This window comes from Chinchilla lanigera, unplaced genomic scaffold (assembly GCF_000276665.1).
Source record: "Chinchilla lanigera isolate Chin_1 unplaced genomic scaffold, ChiLan1.0 scaffold00073, whole genome shotgun sequence".
In the NCBI taxonomy this organism is placed as follows: Eukaryota; Metazoa; Chordata; class Mammalia; order Rodentia; family Chinchillidae; genus Chinchilla; species Chinchilla lanigera.
The window spans coordinates 6,636,547-6,657,178 of NW_004955474.1; the positions used below are offsets into that span (position 1 = coordinate 6,636,547).

Below are 20,632 nucleotides of genomic sequence, written 5' to 3' on the forward strand. Positions count from 1 at the left end.
TTCTTATATTACTGATTTTGTTTCATGCTTTTATATAGAATGCTGACCTGTGGGGTCTTGCTGCCATATTTAAAAGAAATAATATTATCATAGACATATGAAGTACATAGAGAAATTAGTGTAGTGACCCCGTGCACCTTTTACCTAGCTGTAGACTCATCAACTTACCTTATCTTCTTTATCTTTTGATTTTAAGTTAATAATAATATTTCATCTCTGCATATTTATGTATGAAAGGTAGGGAACTTGTTTTTAAAAAGCCCTTACATTCCTTTAATGTCGTCAACAACCTACTACTCACATGCCCTGATCATTGTATTTATTTTCACAGTTTGACTTGGAACTGAGTTCTGCGTCTGCTTTACAAGTTTGTGAGTGAGTGCCATTTCTCTTAGTTTCTTCATCTTTTTTTCTTGCCCTTATTTTTTTCTCCAGACACAGGCAGGCTGTTGGTATTCTGTAGTTTCTACTAGTCTGACTTGGTATCTGCGTGTCTCTGGTCTCCCAGCATTATGTTGCTGGCTTAGAAAGTCCCTGGGACGCATGCACTCCTGTACCTCAGATCCTGGCAGTGTTGCAGGTGTTTTCTCCCAGTTTGTGGCTTGTCTCCATTCTCCGAAGCAATTTTTTCTCCCCAGAGTAGAAGTTTTAATTTTCCTGATGTTTGACTTGGCAATTGTTTTTATGGCTTGTGCTTTTGGGAATGTACTTAAAAAGTCATCACCGCCCTAAAGGTTACCTAAAATTTCTCCTGTACTGTCACCTAGAAGTTCTGTGCTTCTGCATGGCGTTTTAATAGGTCTGTGACTCACGCTTGCCGTGAGGTTGCAGGGCGAGCTATTGTGTCCTGTGTGGGCGGCTGTTGTGCCGGCGAAGGCTGAGCAGTGGCTCCCTGCGTTCTCTCCTGCCGCCCTTAGCCCAAGAGAAGTGCGCCTGTGGGCGGCACGGGCCCCTGCCACACCCCGTTCATTCTGTTCATTCAGCGTTCTTAGTCTTTGCCAGTCTGACTGGTAAAGGATCTCACATAGATTCGTATTTAAAAATTATTCACAGCCGTGCCTTACAAACATCTATAAACTCTGATGCCCGTTGTGTAGCCTTTTTGCTTGTGAACTCAAAAAGCCCATCGTATAATAAATGACTTCTTTGTTGTTCATGTGGTCACAAACATTTTTCTCAGTCAGCTTTGTTTTTTTTTTTTTTTTTTTTCCAGTATCAGGAATCGAACTCACGACCTTATACTTGCCAGGCAGACGCTGTGCTGCTGAGCTAAATCCCAAGTCCCCTCAGTCAGCTTTGTCTTCGTACTTTTTTCTTGCAGAAATTTTACACTTGCAATTAGTGAACATATCAGCAGTCTCTTCTTGTATGAATTTTGGATCTGAGCCATGCTTAGACAAGTCTCCCTTACTCCAGTATTTAAAACTAATAGCTGCATTTTAAAAATCATTATTTGGTTTTGTTTTACTTGTTTTTAATGTAGTATCCCCTCATTAAGTTCAAGGTCCCAGTGTGGTGACACGGCACTCAAGCCCAGAAGTTTGAGGTCAGCATTGGCAACTGAGTGAGACCCAGTTTCAAAATGAACAAACAGAAAAAAAAAAATAAGTGTCGGAATAAAAGATGAGTTTGTTCTTTTTCTTTTTGTAAATTGCAGTACCTGGGGTTAAACCCAGGGTCTTTGGACTGAGCTACATCTCTAGCCTTTTTATTTAGATGTAAAACTGATGTATAATTCTATTAAATAATTAAGATTTATTTATACATTTGAGTCATAATAATTCAGCACATTAATATGATGTATGCATTATCTATATGTTTGTTTATTTGTTTGTTTGTTTTCCACTGGTCTCCAGATCTGCTTTTTCTTCTAGTACCATGCTGATTTTATCACAGTTGCTTTGTAGTATAATTTCAAGTCAAGGATTATGATGCCTCCTACTTGCCCTTGCTGCACAGGATGGCTTTTGCCTTTCTAGATTATAGATGATTATATATATTGCCTTCTGGTTATAGATGAATTTTTGGAATGTTTTCTCTAGATCTGTGAGGTATGCTAATGGTATTTTGATTAGGATTTATGCATTATCTATATGTTAACTTAAGCCAAGGTGCTGAAAGTCACTAAGTAGTTCAGGCTGGGCTAGAACTTGTTGTGGTCCTCTTGCCTCGGCCTCCCAGAGTGCTGGGATTCTGGGCATGTGCCACCATGCCTGTTTATTGTTGTTTTTTAAATTTTATGAAATTGTTAAATTGTCTTTGGAAAGTTAGTATTTAATTCTGTATCACTTTGGTCCTGAGTAATTTTTATAGCTTATTTAGCAAAGTGGTTATGTAAGTCTTCTTTCTTTTTTTTTTAAATCATGGTAAATACCTGCTCTCAGATCATGTGTCTGAGCTGTTTCGGGTGTGCGATTCAGTGGTGTTGAGCACATTCGCACTGTTCCTCAGCCGTCACCATCTCCAGAGCCCTTTGCATCTTGAGCTGAATTTCTAGGTCTAGTCAGTAGCACCGGCCAAGGTCCCTGTCCTGGCAGCGCTGCTCTGCCTCCTTCCTGTCTGTGATTTCTGTCTACTGTAAGTGCCTCAATAACTGGGATAATGCAACATTTGTCTTTTGGGGATGAGTTTATTTCACTTACGATAAGGTTCATCCATGGTACAGTATGTGTCAGTTGCCCTCCTTTTTTAGGGCTGAGTAATGGTCCATTGCATTTCTACGTGCCACGTTATGCTTATCCCTCTCTTTTCCCTGTGGTCACCTCTACCTTTGGGCTCTTCAGAATAAAGTTGCTAGGATTATAGGTATACAGATATCTTTTCAAGACTCTCCTTTGAATATACACCCAGAAGTGCAGTTGCATATTCTATATTTAATTTTTGGAGGAACTGCCCTACCGTTTTTCATTGTGGCCGTACCATTTTAGATCCCCAACACTGTTGTAGAAGGGTTCCAATTTCCTCAAACCCTTGCGAACACTACCGCATCTCTAGCCATCCTAAAGAGGGAGTGGTGTCTCCGGGCAGTTTGATTTGCGTTTCCCTACTGACTAATGGTGCTGAGCCTTTTTATGGGTTTATTTTCCTGTGCTGCTTTGGAGAAATGTCTATCCAAGTCCTTTGCCCATCTTTGAATGCGGTTGGTTTGTATATTTTTGGTTTTTTGGTGCTGGGGATTGAACTCAGAACTTCATGCATCCTAGACAAGCACTCTCCCACTGGTGTACAACCCCATTCATTTTTATTTTACTTTGAGGCAGGCTCTTGTGAAGTTGCGCTCAAAGTCATGATCCTCCTGCCTCAGCCTCCCTGCAGCACCATAGGCATGCCCAGCACCAGCTTGTAAATATTTTTGCCTGTGGGTTGTCTTTTTATTCTGTTGCTAGTGTCTTTTGATGTACAAATTTTTGTATTTTGCTGTTCAGTTTGTCAGTTTTTTCTTTTGTTGCCTTAACTCTTGGTGACATATCTAAGAAGTCATCGCTGAATCTAATGTTGTGAAGCTTTTGCCTTTTGCTTTCTAATAGTTTCACAGTTTTGCGTTTACATTTCAGTCATGGATCGCTTCTGGGTTTATTTTTATATGTGGTGTTGGACCAGGGTCCCACTTATTCTTTTGTGTCTAGATAGCCAATTCCCCCAATGCTAGTGAAAAGACTCTTCCCTCTTGGGCACCCTTCTTGCAGATCTTTGCCCAGATTTGAGGGAATGTTGTACACCCTCTCTTCTATTCTTCTGGACTGTGTGCCTGCCTTTATGCCAGTTTCAGGTTTTTTAGATTGAATCTGTGATCCTTCTGGAATCTGTTAGAAGGAGGAAGCCATAGAAATCAGCTTTTTTCTTCAAACTAGTTAACCTGCATTGTTTATGAATAGTTCATCGTCTCCATTGATTTCAGATGCCAGATTTCCTCGTGAAGTTTTCTGTATGTGGGTTCTTTTATCTATTCTTTGATCTTTAGCACTTGATTCCTAGGCAAATCCTGTACTGTTTTGTTTACCCTATCTCGTTAGCAGGTTTTACTGTTCAGGAGGACAGGCTCTGTCCACGTCACCTCAGAGCACATTTTGTCTAACTCTGTTTCATGTGGCCATTGCACTCATTTGAGTACTGTGTAAATGGGTGCGAACCCTCTAGGCTGGGTGGAGAGAGAGCTAGGGTACGTTCTGTTGCTGGCATCACACACACATGGAATTACTTGCCCTTGTCACTCATGCCATAGGTAACTATGAATAAAACAGAAGCTGAATTAATAGTTACGAAAACAGAGCTTCACCACAGAGCGGGTGAAGCAGTGGGAAACCTCTAGATAGAAACCGCAAGAGTTAGTAAGGCAAACAGGGTTTTGCCTCTGTAAACTTCTCAGTTGTCTCTTTTAGCTTGAAAGCATTTTAAGTTCATAAATTTGCATCTTCATAGGTTTAATGACCAAAAGTTCAAGAATTAGGATAATAGACACAATTACGATGATTAGCTCATAAACGTCATCACAGATTTTGAAAAGCAGATGATATGTGTCCATACAAATTCATTGTTTTTGGATAATGGTTGAGCTATATGTCTGTCTGTCTGTCTTATCTGTATCTCCCCAAATTTACCAAGCAAAAAGAATCTGTGTTTGTAAAACAAAAACAGAATGTTTTCTTTTGATTTTCTTTTGTGTAAATCTGCAGTTAAGTAAGGATATCTGACACAGTATTTCTCAAGTGGAAAATAACAAAGAAATTGTCTTAAATATGTAATGGGGATATTAATCTGTAAGTAGAAATGGCTTTGGAAATAATACAAATTAAAACAAATCCTTGGAGTCTGCAGTTTTAAGAACATGTTTAGCATAGCAGTTTTGACGTTCAGTTAGGATACTTTTGTCTTACTGTTAGAGCTGCAGCTGAGGAAAGAGCCGTGCAAGGTGCTTTGTGAGTGGCGGAGAGTGTGTTCAGGAAGCTCTCGTGGAGTTTCTCAGGCCTCTAATTCAAGAAGAGAGACAGCTTGTGACAGCTCTTTCCAGTAGTGAAGTGTGCTTTAGTGCGTCTGTCTTTTGCAGTTTGTAACTATCAACTTTTATGAGCTACTTAGCATTCCAAGTGCTGACAGTGCGTCTTCCCCCGTGGTTGCCTGCTTAGAGCTGAGTGAGTGTGACTGACAGATCATGCTGGGGAGGCTTCTTGGGTAGGTGGTGTGGATTGCCTGAGTCTGTGTAGGTGATATGCTTACCTAGAGTAGGACACCAAAACACGTGCGGACGGGTGGCCTCCGAATGCAGTGTTCTGTAGTGTATGCAGCAGTGTTGTACCAAACCTTGGGCTCTGGTTTGGGTAACGTGCAGGGGATGGCAAGATGTTATTATATCGGGGAAGGGTACGGGAGACTGTTCTTGTATGTCTAAAATTATTATAGAAATTTTAAACTTTTAAAAAATTATGTCCTATTAAAAAATAACGTTGTGTTCCTTTGTGACAGATGTATGGTTTTAGTTCTTAACATAGTCCTTGAGGACTGGATGCTGTTTTATTTAATTATTTAATAACAGAGTGGATGAAAAAAGAGCTACGACGTGTTACATACCTGCAGCAACTCCCCACCAGGAATGGAATCATTATGTACCGCAAACATGGGCTAATAAAAAAACCTAAAGAAAAAGTAACTTCATCGGGCATCTGTAGTGGAACACAGTATAATGCCTTGGTTAAGAGAATGGGTGTTGGAGTCAGATCTGCTTCAAATCGAGGGCCATGCTCCTTGCTAGCTGTGTGGCCTTGGGGAAGTCACTCCATCTGTCTGAGTTTCGGTCTCCCTATCTAAAGGAGTCATACTAGTGGCAATACAGAGTGGCTCGCTTATGTGTATGACATGTTACTTACACAGTAGTGCCTCAGTTTATGAGCACTTCTGGTGGCAAACAGTTGGTTTGCAAACCGAAGTGTTCGGCAAAATTTTCTTTCCATTTGGAAATTCGCAACAGGTAACAAACACGACCACCATAGACATCTCCCCCTAAATCATAAAACAAATTAAGTTCATAAATGAAGTACCATTGTAACTTGTATTTTGTACAATTTAGCTCACTCCATCTTTCCAGTAGTCCCTAGAAAAGCATCGTTTTCCCATTTTCTGAAGTTGTTACTTACTTAAGGCTGTAAGCCAGGGAATGATGGAACTTGACTGTCTAGATTTTCTGTTGTGTTGTGTTATATTGTGTTGAGACAGGACCTCATTACGTAGTGAGGCTGGCCATAAACTCACAGTGTAGCCCAGGCTGGCCTTGAACACGTGATCCTCCTGCCTCATCCTCCTAGGTGCTGGGGTTATAGGCGTGTGCCACCATGCCTGGCAAGTCTTTTTTTTTTTCCTTTAAAAATATCCAGTTGTATACAGTGTGTAAAAGTTATTACTTTAAGCGTAGGATTCAGAAAGGCGAATGTAAAGAGATAGAAAAAAGAACACTGATGAATACAATTTCAGAAGGTGCAAATGGACGAGCGCTATTCATGCTCGTGGATCAGAAGAGTTATTAGCACTGTGATAATGTGGACCCTGTCTCTATGCACGTCTCGATGGCAGCCTTCATGGGAATACAGAAAACAATCCTGCAACTCATATGAAATCTCAAAAGAGCAGGCATCACACTTCCTGACTTAAAATTAGCGTAAAGTGATTTCAGAGCTGTAGCAGTCAAAACAGTATGGGAGTAGCATAAAATCCAGACACAGAAGCCATCGGAACAGAATTGAAAGCCCAGAGATAAACCCACTCATGTAATCAAGGGCACCCAGAGTAGCCAGCAGGGGAAGGGCAGGCTACGGAAAGGGTGCGTGGGGATGAGCTGGCCGCATGCAAGAGGATGAGGCCAGGCCCTTGTCAGACCCCAAACACAAAACCACCCCAAAGTGGACGAAAGGCCTGGTGGAAGAGTGGAAGCCCGGAACTCGCAGCATTCCACGGGGAGGAGCTCCTGGGTATTGGCCTTGGCTGTGACTTTTTTTTTTTTGGCAGGGAGGGAGGTATCACACCAAAAGGGAACATTGTAGAAGCAAAAATAAAGAAGTGGGTCTGCGTCAGACGAAGATGCAGTGCACAGCAAAGGAAACACCAGTCCATGGATTGGGGAAAAAAATCTTCTCAAACCATGTACCCAGTAAGAGGCCAGCACCCAAAATTTCCAAGAACTCGTACAACTCATAAGAAGAAAAACAAATAACCCAATTGAAAAATGGGCAAAGGGCCCAAAAAGATATTTCTCCAAAGAAGATGTAAAACTGACAGGTAGATGAGAAGGTGCTCAATGTCATTACCAGGACAGGGTGAGTCTGCCTCACGCCTGGTAGGGTGGCTGCCGACCAAACGCTGAAGGATCTGTGTCCCCCAGCGTGTGACACACAAGGGAGCCCCACACAGTGCTGGGGGGACTGCAGGTTGGTGCAGTGCAAGGGGAGGCTGGAGTTTCTACAGCAGTTAAACGTCAGCCGGTGCGTTGGTGTGTGTCAGCACCCCATCCATGCAGGAGGCTGAGCCTCCGAGTTGGAAACTTGCCCGGGCCACAGAGCAGTGCTCTACCTCAAGGGAAGAAAGCTGCCACCATGTGACCCAGCTACTCTGCTGCGGATGTAAACCCAAAGGGAATGAAGTCACCGCCTCCCGGACACAGGTAGCCCATGTCACTGCAGGTCGCTCAAAACAGCCTAAGTGTCCACTGACACTTTGGTGGGTACAGAATCAATCAGTCCCCATCTCTGTCTCCCTGTCTCTCTCCCTCACACACACACAGTGGAATATTATTTGGCCTTGAAAAAAGAACTTGCCATTTGTCACAGAGTGAATGAACCTGAAGGCATTATGCTATGTGACGTACGTGAGCATAAAGAGAAGAGATCACTTAATGGAATCTAATCGAAAGAGCACATGTACAAAGCAGAACAAATCTACATTTCCCGGGAGGCTGGGGACCACAATGGCAGCAGAGAAAGTGGGGAGGAGGGGCGAGGATAAGTAGCATATATGGAAGATGAATTAGTCCAGGGTTCCTATAGCAACAGGATACAGTTGGACATGATACAGTTGGACTGTGTTTAGGATTCCTGTGGTGTTAACCCTTTCTAGTTGCTCTTGCACAAAAACAGAAAAGGGCAACTGTGTGAGAGGATGGGGTACCTCACCTCCCTGGTGTGAGACCATTTAGCATGCGTGTGTCCATGACAGAGTCACCTTAAGCACATACAACCTAGGAAAAAAGACAGCACTGTGCATCTTGCCGAGCTCCACCTAACTCAGAACGCAGCTGCTAGATTCAAACTGGTTAGTCCACATGGGTTGTTGGTTTTTTTTTTTTTGTACCAGGAATTGAACTCAGGACCTTGCACTTGCCAAGCAAGCACTTGTGCCTCTGAGCTACATCCCCGGCCCCCGCATGATGTTTTTGTGACTATTCCCTTCATGTGTCAAGTGCCTGACAGGCAGAACTGCTACTGTTCCAGGCGTCTTGTAGTGCCCCCTCCCGTGTTGAGCTGGTAGATGGCAACGTACATGTTAGCCCCATAGGTTGCTGGAGTGTGCAGCAACTTGCGTGTCTGTGCATTGTATTCTTTGTGCTTCCTGCTTTCATGTCATTCACTGACTGCTGCGGGTGTGAGCTGTGTCTGTGAGTTGGCTTCTCAGTGCTTCTGCCAAGTGATCATACGTTAATTAGGCCGAAATCATCCCCTTGGACTGTAACGCGTTCGACTGAACGTCAGAGGACGCTCTCCGTTGTTTTCTCCTGGGCTTTTCTAGAAATGTTGAAACATTTAAGAATGACTTTCAGAAGTTATTTTTCTCATAGTGAGTACAGGAAAGAGCCTCCATTGTGTGGCCATTGTCTTCCACCGTGTAGGCTTTCTGCAGAGCAGGTGAAACACAGCCCTTTAGAGAATACCATGTGCAGCCAGTGGGAGGACCTTGCTGGGGCCTGGGCTGCGGATGCAGTAAGCCGCATGTGTTAGGGGCCTCCCAGAGGACTCATTTCTCCTGCTGTGCGTCTGATGTTTCGTTCAGCTTTGGGGGAAGTCTCGCTGCTTTCTGTGAAACTGAAGGAAAGGGTTAAAATTAATTAAAATGATTATATTGGCTAAGATCCGATTCACCTAAAACGGGTAAGTTTCCCTAGATAACCAGTATGGGGTGGTTTCATACTGAATTTGCATGCTGCCCAGGTTAAGTGGGTCCTTTCGCCTCTGGGGGTGGGGATGGTTGGCCTTTCAGCGTGCACCGGGCCTGGTAAGGGTATTTTCCAGGATTGCGGGGAGGGCTCTTTTTCTTCTTTGGAGCAAGTGAATATAAACTTTATTACAGTTACTTTGGCGGAGATACCTCTATCCTTTTCTCTTTGGAATATGGAACTTCACCGTGGGAATTTTAAAATAATTTCTTTCTTACAAATTTTACCTAACAGTGTCAAAATTGTGGGAGTTCTTATAAATTAAGAAGTAATTTCTCCATAGCAAGTCCTGTGAGCTGGATGATCAAGCAGGTTAACTATTAGCAATGGGAGGAAGAATTCATACATTTAGATTTCACCCTTACATTCGTTATCATTCCCTTTCATTTCTCTTGGAACAGCTTGTTTCTTCCAGCAGTTTTTGATGAAGTTCAGGAACATTCTTTATTCCCTGGGCGACTGTCCTAAGGCCAAAGAGCAGGAAAGTTGCATCCCGGAATAATGCTAATGTCCTGTGGTTTAACAGGCAGTGAAATCAGCTGTGCAGACTATCACGGTCGGAGGCGTGAGCACATCGCAGTTTAAGACAATTATTCCTCTGGCCACCTCGCCCAATGTCCAGCAGATCCAAGTGCCTGGCAGCAAGTTCCACTATGTCCGCCTCGTCACCGCCACCACCGCCAGCAGCTCCACCCCGCCCACCAGCCAGAACCCCAGCACCAACACCCAGCCCCTGCAGCAAGGTGAGTACCCGCTGTTCGAAGTAGCGATGAGTGCTAGAGCTGTTAAGCGTATGGGTCCTTTTCTTGTTGGACTTCTGATCAAATGCTCATTTCAGCTGGTAGTTGGAACCCGCAGCTGTTGAAGAAGATGGTGAGCTAGACCAAAGCGGCCTATAACGAGCATTTCCTCCTGCTGGAGATGAGTAGCTAGAGGTGTGCTGTAATACTGGATAGTCACAGTTACTGTACTTGAAATCATTTATTTTAATTAATAAAATAATTTTAAATAATAATTTTTTTTTCTCTTTTTTTGAGACAGGGTCTTGCTACACAGTTCAGGCTGACCTTGAGCTCACTTTGTAGCCCAGGCTGGCCTCGAACTCAACAATCCTCCTGTCTCAGCCTCCTGAGTGCCGGGATTACAGGTGTGCGCCACCACGCCTGGCTCTGATAGTGAAATAATTAATAAAAGTTAGTTATTTTAGTTTTGAAACCTAGCTCCTTGGTACAATTTGGGTCAGTTGAAATGAGAAATAGGCAAGATCCAAATAAATAAGGACTTAATATTGCTTTTTCTCTAAGTTTGAATAGTACTTCTTTTGAATCTATATTTGCTAATATAAAGTGACTAAAATGTTCTGTTGCTTTGCTCAGTTGTAGTTTTCCTAGAAGATATCCCTCTTTGTGGTCCTTGTGTTTTCTGTTTTTGTTTAATCCTTCCTACCACCTGCATCAAACCCAGACACATACGTAACCTTTCTCATATTTATTTACTTTGTAAGAAACTGAATGTCACGAAAGAGTCAGGGTATTTATAGTTTAGAGCTTGAGTTTTTCTATGGAAAACTGCTTTATATTCCAGCAGTGTCAAAAAGCAACTGAGGCCAGGTGTGGTGGCACACACCTGTAATCACAACACTTGAGAGGCTGAGGCAGGAGGATTGCTGCAAGTTTGAGGCCAGCCTGACCTACATAGCAAGGCCTGTGTGCGTGTGTTTGTGTGTGTGTGTGTTTTTCAAAAACAGAAGAAGTTGATGGCTAGTGAATGGTGAATGTTTATTAAAGTAAATAGAGGCGCTGGGATATAGCTCTGTGGTAGGACACAAAGACTAGTTGGTTGCTTTCTCATCTTACTAAGACATCAGAATTGGAGCTGCCTATTGCTAGCAGCTCATTTGCCTTTGAGAAAATGGAGTCAACAGCATTTTCTTATGTATTCTACTAAATTGGACACGTCAAGTAATTATATTTTCTAATCCCATTCTAAAATGATTTTGGAAGAAAATCTTTTCATAGCATTCTTCATGAAATTGACTGAGGGTATCCAGTTTTATTCTCTCGCCATGCAGTGCTTACTTCATGGGGGCCGAGAAGTCGCCAGCCCAGGGTGTAGCTGGCCTGACGGTGGAGAGCAGCCTTTGACTCCGCTGGCGCTTGTGCATGAAGGGTGCATGTGCGTGTGCGTGTGCGTGTGTGTGTGCAGGTGGAGAATCCATTTCCCCCCAGGACATGGCTCACCTGTTTTCTCATTAGTGTGAACAAGCTTTTGATGGCGGATGGAGGGAGCTGGAGACCTGGGCAGGTGGAAGAATGGTAGTACACTTAGGGTTCCAGTGTCTGGCCTGGCGCTCCTTTTCTACTTTCGTGTCTGTCATTATGTCCACCTTCTTTCTCTTCTGGCAATGCTGCTATTTCCCCAGCTTCTTCCTTGAGCTTCTTCCTCTCCCCCATTTCCTGCCCCTGTACTGGGGCAATCAAACCCAGGGGCTGCTCTGCCCCTTTATATTTTTTACTTTGAGACAAGGTCTTGCTAGGTTGCCCAGCTGGACTCGAACTTACGAGCCTCCTTTCTCAGCCTCCCTCAGTGCTGGGGTCACAGGTGTGCACCCCCACACGGGCTGACCACTCCCCTTGCCTGCATGCCACCGTCCTGTCCTCTCGTCTCTCTGTTCTCTGTCCCGCCGCGTCCTTCACCTCTCCCTCTGTGCCTTCCTCCAGCCCAGCACACATCCTGCCGTGCAGTTTCCCTTCATTCAGCTGAATATATCCCTTTCGTCTTTCTTTCCTGTCCTGTAAGAGATCTGAGTACGTATCTATGCTACGTGTTACTTTATAGGAGTAATGAGATCAATTTGTAGCTTTTACTAGAGGCATCCTAGTGAGTTGCTCTAGCTCATCAAGTGTATTAGCATCCTTCCCAAGGCCCTAATTTCCTGAGAAGGGCTTACCAAGGGCGAGAGGCGCACACCCCCCACTGCTGTGTGAGTCTCGGGGCCCCTGGCCCGGTATGTGTGGCCGACCTCCTCAGCAGGGCCTGCGCCCCTGACGAGGGCAGACTTGTATCTAGAAAGCTGGGCAGCCTCAGACACTTGCTGGCATGGTTTCTGACGTTGGGACGGGTGCTTCTTGAGCCTACAGGCTTCCTTGGCCTGGAGACCGACTGTGGCTGCTTAGATGCGAGTTCTCTTGTGGTCGGGCTGGGCAGCTCTGGATGGTAACTCTCCGGTTAAAGATGGCACAAAGTCGACAGCAAATGGGGTTCCTGATGCTCCTTCCTGAGGACACCTGAGGGAGCGAAGGAGTCTAAAAGGGTTTTGAGTACTGTTTTCTATGAATTGTTCATGTGTTTTCTTCTTTTAAAAGCGAAGCCAGTGGTTGTTAATGCAACCCCAGTGCGGATGTCAGTCCCCTTCGTCCCAGCTCAGGCTGTCAAACAAGTGAGTATCCCGTGACTTCTTTCTCGGTTTTGCCCGTGTGACAATTTACTCCTCCAGTTCAGAGTTAAGATTTAGGTACAAGAGAGTGATACTGAATTGAGCAGCTACAAAATTTATTTTTGTGACCATTGAGCACAAAATTTCCTGTTTTTTTAGGTTGTTCCCAAACCGATCAATCCAGCATCACAGATTGTAACCAGTGGCCAGCCCCAGCAGCGGCTCATCATGCCCGCCACGCCGCTGCCCCAGATCCAGCCCAACCTCACCAGCCTGCCTCCTGGCACTGTCCTGGCCCCCGCCCCAGGGACGGGGAATGTGGGCTACGCAGTGCTTCCGGCGCAGTATGTCACTCAGGTACGTCGCTGTGTTGCAGAGGTGATGTCTAACACTACCACATTGTGAAACTATTCAGAACCATCGCCCTCAAGATTAACATGGTTCTTTCTAAAATCTGGAGATGTTATCTGAAGCACTGGAATTTATTCCTGTGTTTTCAGTGTTTAGAAATGCACGACACGAGTCAGATTGGAAAGTGGGCAGTTTGGAGTTGTGCGGGTTGCTGAGCAGGAGGACGGGAGATGGGGCTTAGGAGACTGCGCCCGTGCTAAGCGCACCCTCACACCCAGGCATCGCTGCCTTGTATTTGGAGAGTAAACCATAGGAGGCATCTCCAGGTGACTGTTCCAGTGGCTGAGCCGCTGTCGTGGAGCTGCCTTGCTAGGACGAGTCATGCACCCCCGGTTGTCCAGGTGTGGCACGCCACTTCAGGGAGCAGGTGGCGGGTTTCTTTGTCATGCAAGGATCCAGTGTTCTCAAGTATTGAGGCAGTTGGCTCCCATTGTCGGAGAGAAACAGAAACCAGTACGGGTACTTCAAATGAAACGTATGCAGACTAGTGTTGAGGTTTGTTATTTTGCTTTGCTTTGTTTTGTTTTGCTTTGTTGGCACTGGGGATCAAACCGAAGGGCTGTACCACTGAGCTACATCCCCAGCTCCTTTTATTTTTTGAGGCAGCATATCATTAAGTTGCTCAAATAGGAATTGAACTTACGATCCTCCTGACTCAGCCTCCCTGAGTACTAGGATTACTGGCATATGCCACTACACCCAACAAATGTTCGTTCAAGTTCCCACCCCCACCCTCGCCCGCCCTTGTGGTAGGGATTGAACTGGGGCCTGTGTGTGGAGCTACAGCCCCAGACCTTTTTGTTCATTTGTTGTTTTTGAAACAGTTTTGCTAAGTTGCCCAGAGTGGGCTCAAATTTGTGATTCTTCTGTTGTAGCCTCCCGGGCTGCAGGGGCCACCTCAGCCAGTCAGTATTCTTATCATTACCTTTTCTGTGTTTAGAAATCGGTGGGCTGGGGGAATGGAGCTGAGCTGGTCTAGAATATTCATCCAGCATGTGCAAGGTCCTGCTCCACCACCAGCACTGCAAGGAAAGGAGGGAGGAAAGAGGATGAGAAAGGAAGGAAGAGAAAGAAACCCCTGTAAAGTGAAAGCTCAGTTACGCATGTAACTTCATCTATGATTTGTGATGTGATTAATGATCAACATAGGGTGTGTTTGCAAGTAGAGCACATTTTTTTTAACCAGTGCAAGTTATTTCAGTACTTTTAGGGTATCCATCTAGAATTTGCAGTACATGTTTTTTTTTTTTAAATTTTCTATAATTCTGACATACTCCTATGAAATAATTTTTCTACATTTATAGCATTTAGTATTATTATTAAAATATTCAGGTTATTTCACCTCTAGTGTTAAAAAGAGCTCCATAAAACTATGCATGGTGGTACATACCTGCAATTTCAGCACTAGGGAGGCTGAAGCAGAAGGTTTTATCTTGAGTTGGAGGCCAGCCTGGGCTACATATGAAACCCTGTCTCAAAAAAATAAACGCTTGCAGGAAGTAGGTGTTTGTATGAGTTCTTCATTATATTGTTTTCTACCTTGGTAGATGAATTTGTGCTTCTCACAATCTGCATCTGAGAGAGTTGTCCATGTTTCAGATTTGACCTTAACTCACCTTCTTTACACACAGCTGCAGCAGTCTTCGTACGTGTCCATAGCTAGCAACTCTACCTTCACTGGGACATCTGGGATCCAGACCCAGGCAAGGCTTCCATTCAACGGGTGAGTGCTTTGAAAACGTGTGTGTTAGGTTGTTGAATTGACTGAAATCCAGCATTAAGTATATTTATTCCAAAACACATCGTATTTGATTTTTTTTTCCCTTAAAGCCATAAGAACAGTCCTCTAAAGTACTTTTTATTTTGAAATACTTTAAACAGACAAGTTACAGAAATAAAGAACTCCAGGTGCCCTTTATTCAGATTCACCAACTTTGCCACATTTATTCTCTCTCTCTCTCATGCTGAATATGTTTTTAAAGTAATGTTAACTATTTTTAAATTAGGTGAGGCTCTTGGTTTGTGTTCCGTTGGTTGACGTCTTGGTTCTGCCTTTGCGTCTGGCTGGCAGCAGTGCCAGGGCACCTGTCCCTGTCCGAAGCCTGGTGCCTCCCATCGCCTTCCCCTCGCTGTCTTGTATAATTGAACCCCAAGGTTTTGAGCTGTTTCCCCCTTTTGTTCTCTCAGAAGGAAGGGTATTTGAGGAGTGTTCTATACAGTTATTGATAACTTTAAAATATGTATTTACATGGAATAACATAGCAGGCTTTTATTAGCGATGGATACATTTGTTGAAGCTTTATTTTAGGAGAACATTATAGATTGGAGACTTTTATAGTTGTAGTTATGTTTCATGGATTAAAATGTGTATTTTTGTGTGTTTGTATAGGATAATCCCATCAGAGTCTGCCAGTCGGCCCAGAAAGCCCTGTAATTGTACCAAATCTCTGTGTTTGAAATTGTAAGTGTGTTTTCTATTTTCTAAGTAGAGCTAATTTAAATTCTTAACAGACCGATTTCATAAGTCTAAGTAATTTAAATGGACAGTGACATGTATGCACACACACAGCAGTGCGGAAGTGTGTTTCCAGGGATGAGAGGACATGGTCTGGATGACTTCGTGATGCCCGAGTCATGGGCTAGGGACACGCCACACAAGACAGGCCCGGGTGTGTCCTTAGTGACAGGCGCTCATGACCCTCGGGTTTGGTGTGCAGCGCTCAGCTAGAAGATGAGGTCGTTCGGGAGCAGCACTGTGTGTGAGGGGCTCAGAAGCCAAAGCAGCGCTGCTCTGGCTTCTTAAGGGATGTTTTTCCTGTCTTAGGATTTTGAAATAACTCACCTGGGGACGCATAAAATCCTATAGCTCTAATGCTGGCAGCTGTTAGTATTTAGAGTAAGTTTCTAGGCCCAGATTCTAGGGATTGGAGATTTAGATTTTGAGTCTGGCAATGTGTTTTGTTAACTCAGCTACTAGGTGGTGCTGGGTGCATTTATTTCTGAGAGCTCTACCACATGCATTATGCATGTGTGTAAATAGTGAGCTGGTTTCTAGCTTTATTTCAGTGACTTAATCTTAGACTGCTTTTTACCTTCCAGATATTGTGACTGCTTTGCAAATGGTGAATTCTGCAATAACTGCAATTGTACTAATTGTTACAACAATTTGGAACATGAAAATGAAAGGCAAAAAGCAATTAAGGTGATTATTTTTCATTCATATGACAAAAATCTCGTTTCTCTTGGTTTTATTTTTAAAACCCCGTTGTCTTATAAAGAACGGTGTAATGACCTGTGCAGTGTGCATGCATAGTGTGTGTGACTTCATTCTGTGTGGCAGGCCTGCCTAGACAGAAACCCAGAAGCCTTCAAGCCCAAGATCGGGAAGGGCAAGGAGGGAGAGTCCGACCGGCGGCACAGCAAGGGCTGCAACTGCAAGCGCTCGGGGTGTCTCAAGAACTACTGCGAGTGCTACGAGGTGAGCTGCGGCGGGGGTGTCTCCTGACCGCCTTCAGAAAACCGCGCAAGGCTTGGTGACGGGTGGGAGTCTCACAGCTGGTCTCGGCCCTGGCTGAGGAGGAAGCAGGGCTTCAGGGCAGCGAGCCTGTGCTTGCCGGGACGGCTAGAGTCTCGGGGCCAGCCTGCCGCGTCATGACGGGAGGCGTGCGCACCACAGCACCTGCACGTGGAGTGTCAGTAAAAATAGCGGGGTCAGAGGGTGGCAGACTACAGTGGTGTCTCCAGCCAAGCGTCAGCGCTACGTGCTGCTCTCCATGGGCTTTTCTGAGATACACGCACATGTGCAACAGCCTGCGCTCCAGGCGCCGCCCTGCGAACAGGGGTTGTCCCGACCGCACACCAGCAGTGCGCTCTTCAGGAGCAGCGCTCTGTGGACAGGAAGTTCTGTTAGAGTTTGCCTCGTGAGCGTGGAAGTGACGGGAGGAGGTGGAGTATTGCTGGGGGGTTCCTGGCCCCCTGAGCTGACCGCGTCCATTCTCGCTGTCACTATCACAAGCAGCAGGCTCTGCATTTGGGGGCCAGCCGTCTTCCCTGGAGGAAGTAGCTGCCCCCTCACTTCAGACAAAACGCAGCCGTGTATTTCATCGTTAAAGCTTCATGTACCAGGCTGGTGGGCAGGTTAGTCCTGCTGCCCACCCTGGGCTTCCCGGCACACGGGAGGCTTCACCGCCGGCCTTCTCATCCAGCTCTCCGACCTCTCGGAGCTCACGCGCAGCAGGGGACTCCTTTCAGTCTGGCAGGAAGGCCACCAGTGGTCCCCTCCCCTCGGTCAGGTGTGTCCTGCAGTTTGACGTCCATCAGATGTGTTATAAAAAGATGTGTGATGAATCCTGCCCAGGTTTACCAAATAAAAGATAAAGTAGGGTAGGATAATACAGTGACATTCTGTTAGTTCTACAGTCAGTGCGAGTAAAAATTGTATAAAATGAAGACTTTTTGAAAGTAACATCTCAAAATTCACCAAGGTTTTTATCCAGTCCTAGAATATTTTGACTATGTCTTCTGTTTGAAGCCTGATCAGAATAGGCTTGTGTTTAAACCACATCATACAAAATCTGTCATGAGTATGTGAACATTAACAAGCGGTTTGGATTGGGGGGTGGGGCGGCTATCAAACCAAGTCCATAACGAGGTGAAAGGTGGAAATTGTTATAATGCTAGGTGGTAAACGCGAAACCCTGTCATATTCAGTCCATACGGGCCGGGCCTGTGAAACTCAGACATCCTGGAACTACTCGCTTCCTGAACTGGTTAACGTGTCTGTGGATTAATAGATGTAGAAAAGGCCGTGGAACAGATCCAGTGCCCAGCAGCTGTGTTACCCCAAAGTCACGGGGCAGAAGAGCACGGGACGTGCTGAACTATAAACGGCAGTGGCTGGTTGGAGCACCGTGCATTTCCCATGTTGTCCCATGGCTCGTGTTGAAGTCTGTTACCTCGACACCTTGGCCGCATGGCTGGCTTCTCAGCTGGGTTGGTTGGCGTGCGAGCAGCACGTTCATGGCCCTTTCTCATGCTTGCAGCATAGGCCGCCCGCCTTGTTTAAATGGCTGTGTCTTGGACTCCCTGAGAGGAGTCAGTGGAGCAGAGTGGGTGCCCTGTTGCTGCTGTTTCTCTCGCCTGAGCTCCTTTTAGCATTCATTGGTATCTTTCCTGTGATTCCTAAAATACAGTTCTGGTCTAGGGATGGAGCTCAGTGGAGAAGCGCTTGGCCTCGTGTGTGTAAGGCCCTGGGCATGACTCCCAGCACCCCCAAAAAACCAAAAACCAATCCAAATTACCACCACTGATACATTCGTCCCCCTGCATCCAGGCCAGGGATTTTTCTCTCTTCATCTTTAGAGGCTTAATAAGTGTCATTTGGCCAGATTCCCACACAGGCTGACAATAACCCAAGTAATGCACGTGTGCAGCCATTAATCTGTTGATAAAAATGGCATTCATCTGTGCCTTGCAGGAAAGAAGCAGGACAGCTCGGTGTGGTGGTGTGCTCGCCTGTAATCGCTGCACAAGAGAGATTGAGGCAGGAGGGTCACATAGATAAGACAGACAGACAGACAGACAGACACACGACAGATGGGGTTAAGGATGTAGCTCAGTGATAGAGTGAGTACCTGGATTCAACCCTCAGTACTCTCCTGCACAAAGGAGTGGGGTAAATGTATTCATAATGTGGTCAGTTTACATTGCTAGGTGCTATAGAGATAGGGCAGTAATTTCATTTAAATTTTCATGGGAAGAATTCTGTAACAGTCAGGGAAATGTAAAGAACGATGCTCTCCCCAGTGAGACTGACAAATACTAAAGAGTCATTACATCCATTGTTATAGGGAATATAGGAAAGTCTTAATTTATATACTGGTGATGAAATGTGAAGTGGTACAGCTGAAAAAAAAGTCTGACCACATCTCTTAAAATTCAGAAACACATACCTTAGCCCAGGGAATTCTTTTCTAAAAATCTATCTCAGAAAAATAACACTATCATTTTTACCCACTCCAGAATCTTTTCATGCATTATGTGTGTTGCCCAGGAACTAGAATACCCATCAGTGGAGGAATGAGTGCCCAATAAAGTGTCACATTACGTACACCAGGAATCCCACCCAGCCACTAAACAGAACGCATCCCAGCTCCGCAGGTGACAGGCAGGAGGAACCCGTGAGCTCTCGGCGTGTACTGAAAGCAGCTGTGGAAAGATAGGCACGTGATTGTGTAAAACAAGCTCAGAGGGAGAATTCTACAATTGTTAATTGCTCTCCGGACCTAAGGCCTGCGTCTCATGAGTATATTTCACGTTCTTCCACGGCAGAGCACACTGCTTCCTGGGCCCAGAGGGCTCGGGGCCTGGAGCCGGAAGGCGGTGCAGTGAGAAAGTGTGTGCAGTCAGCGCAGCGCGTGGGTCAGGCGTGGAGGCGCACGCCTGCACTCCCAGCTGCTCTGGCTCTGATTTCCGAGTTCGAGTCCAGCCGGGGCCATTCAGGGAGGCCTTGTCCCCAGAATAGTAAATACACAGGGCTGGGGATGTAGCTCCGTGGTAAAACACCCCTGGCTTGATTCCTAGGTTACAGTGGTTGACAGCCAGTGCAGCCGCGACAGAGGTGGTGCACCTGTCGCGCGCGTGCCACAGCGGGCGTTACTGAGTGGTCTGAAAGGCTTGCCATCGCCGCCCTAGTGTGCGTGAGACCCCTTTTGTGTAAAACCGTGTGGTCACTGGCATGTGAGTGGCAGTTGGGCTGAGGTGGCTGGGTTCTGAGTGGCTGTCGGTGGCGATACCTTAGTGTCTCATTCACGCTCCTGACGGAGAAGCTGTGCGTTCCCAGTGAGGGCGAGTCCTTACCGCGGGCAGAGTTGGCGGGAAAGGACGTGCGCGGTGTGCGGGCTGTCCCGTCCCTCCGCGTGTGGAGTTAGCCCCCTTAGTCTGTCGCAAAAGGTGCTTCCGTCTAATCTTACGTCAGTTGGCCCCGTAATGTTGTCTGTTGATTTGATTGTTGCATCTGCTTATAGATTTTGATTTGGAAACTTTTTGTACATCTTTCAGGCAAAAATAATGTGTTCCTCGATCTGCAAGTGTATTGGCTGTAAGAATTTTGAAGAAAGCCCAGAAAGAAAGACACTCATGCACTTGGCAGACGCGGCCGAAGTCAGGGTGCAGCAGCAGACGGCGGCCAAGACCAAGCTGTCCTCTCAGATTTCCGACCTGCTCACCAGGCCCGCGCCAGCCTTGAGCAGCGGGGGAGGAAAGTAAGTCCGCAGCCTCTAACACGTGCTGTTTCTCAGACCTGCATTTTTGGTAAGGTTTCTTTTGGGGGATGCAAAACCGAGTTCATACTTTTGATTGCTGCAAACCTGAATTTTATATTTCTTTTCATTTTAGTTGCTTTTAAAAGAATTTAAGGATAGCAGAAAAATCACTGTCAGATACATTTTGCAATTCCGAAATACAAAGTGATGCTTCAGTTTGCTGTGCTTAATTTAATTAGATTTCTCCCTGCTAAGATGCAGTACCTATGTAATTTATAAAAAGGCAAATTTTTTACACCTTTTTTGGTGAGGATAGCTACTCATAGTTTTGCA

At 45.4% G+C, this 20,632-nt stretch overlaps 1 protein-coding gene across 2 annotated transcripts in view; it reads left to right on the plus strand.

Annotated features, from left to right (window-relative positions):
* Lin54 (lin-54 DREAM MuvB core complex component) overlaps positions 1–20,632 on the plus strand; it is a gene marked incomplete in the record, with an annotated part of 60,139 nt that overhangs the window by 35,781 nt on the left and 3,726 nt on the right. For both annotated transcript variants that reach the window (XM_005401388.2, XM_005401389.2), the window contains 8 exon segments: positions 9,717–9,933; positions 12,556–12,629; positions 12,786–12,983; positions 14,669–14,760; positions 15,427–15,498; positions 16,137–16,239; positions 16,378–16,515; positions 20,097–20,299. In XM_005401388.2, the coding sequence (XP_005401445.1) occupies positions 9,717–9,933; positions 12,556–12,629; positions 12,786–12,983; positions 14,669–14,760; positions 15,427–15,498; positions 16,137–16,239; positions 16,378–16,515; positions 20,097–20,299 (1,097 nt within the window).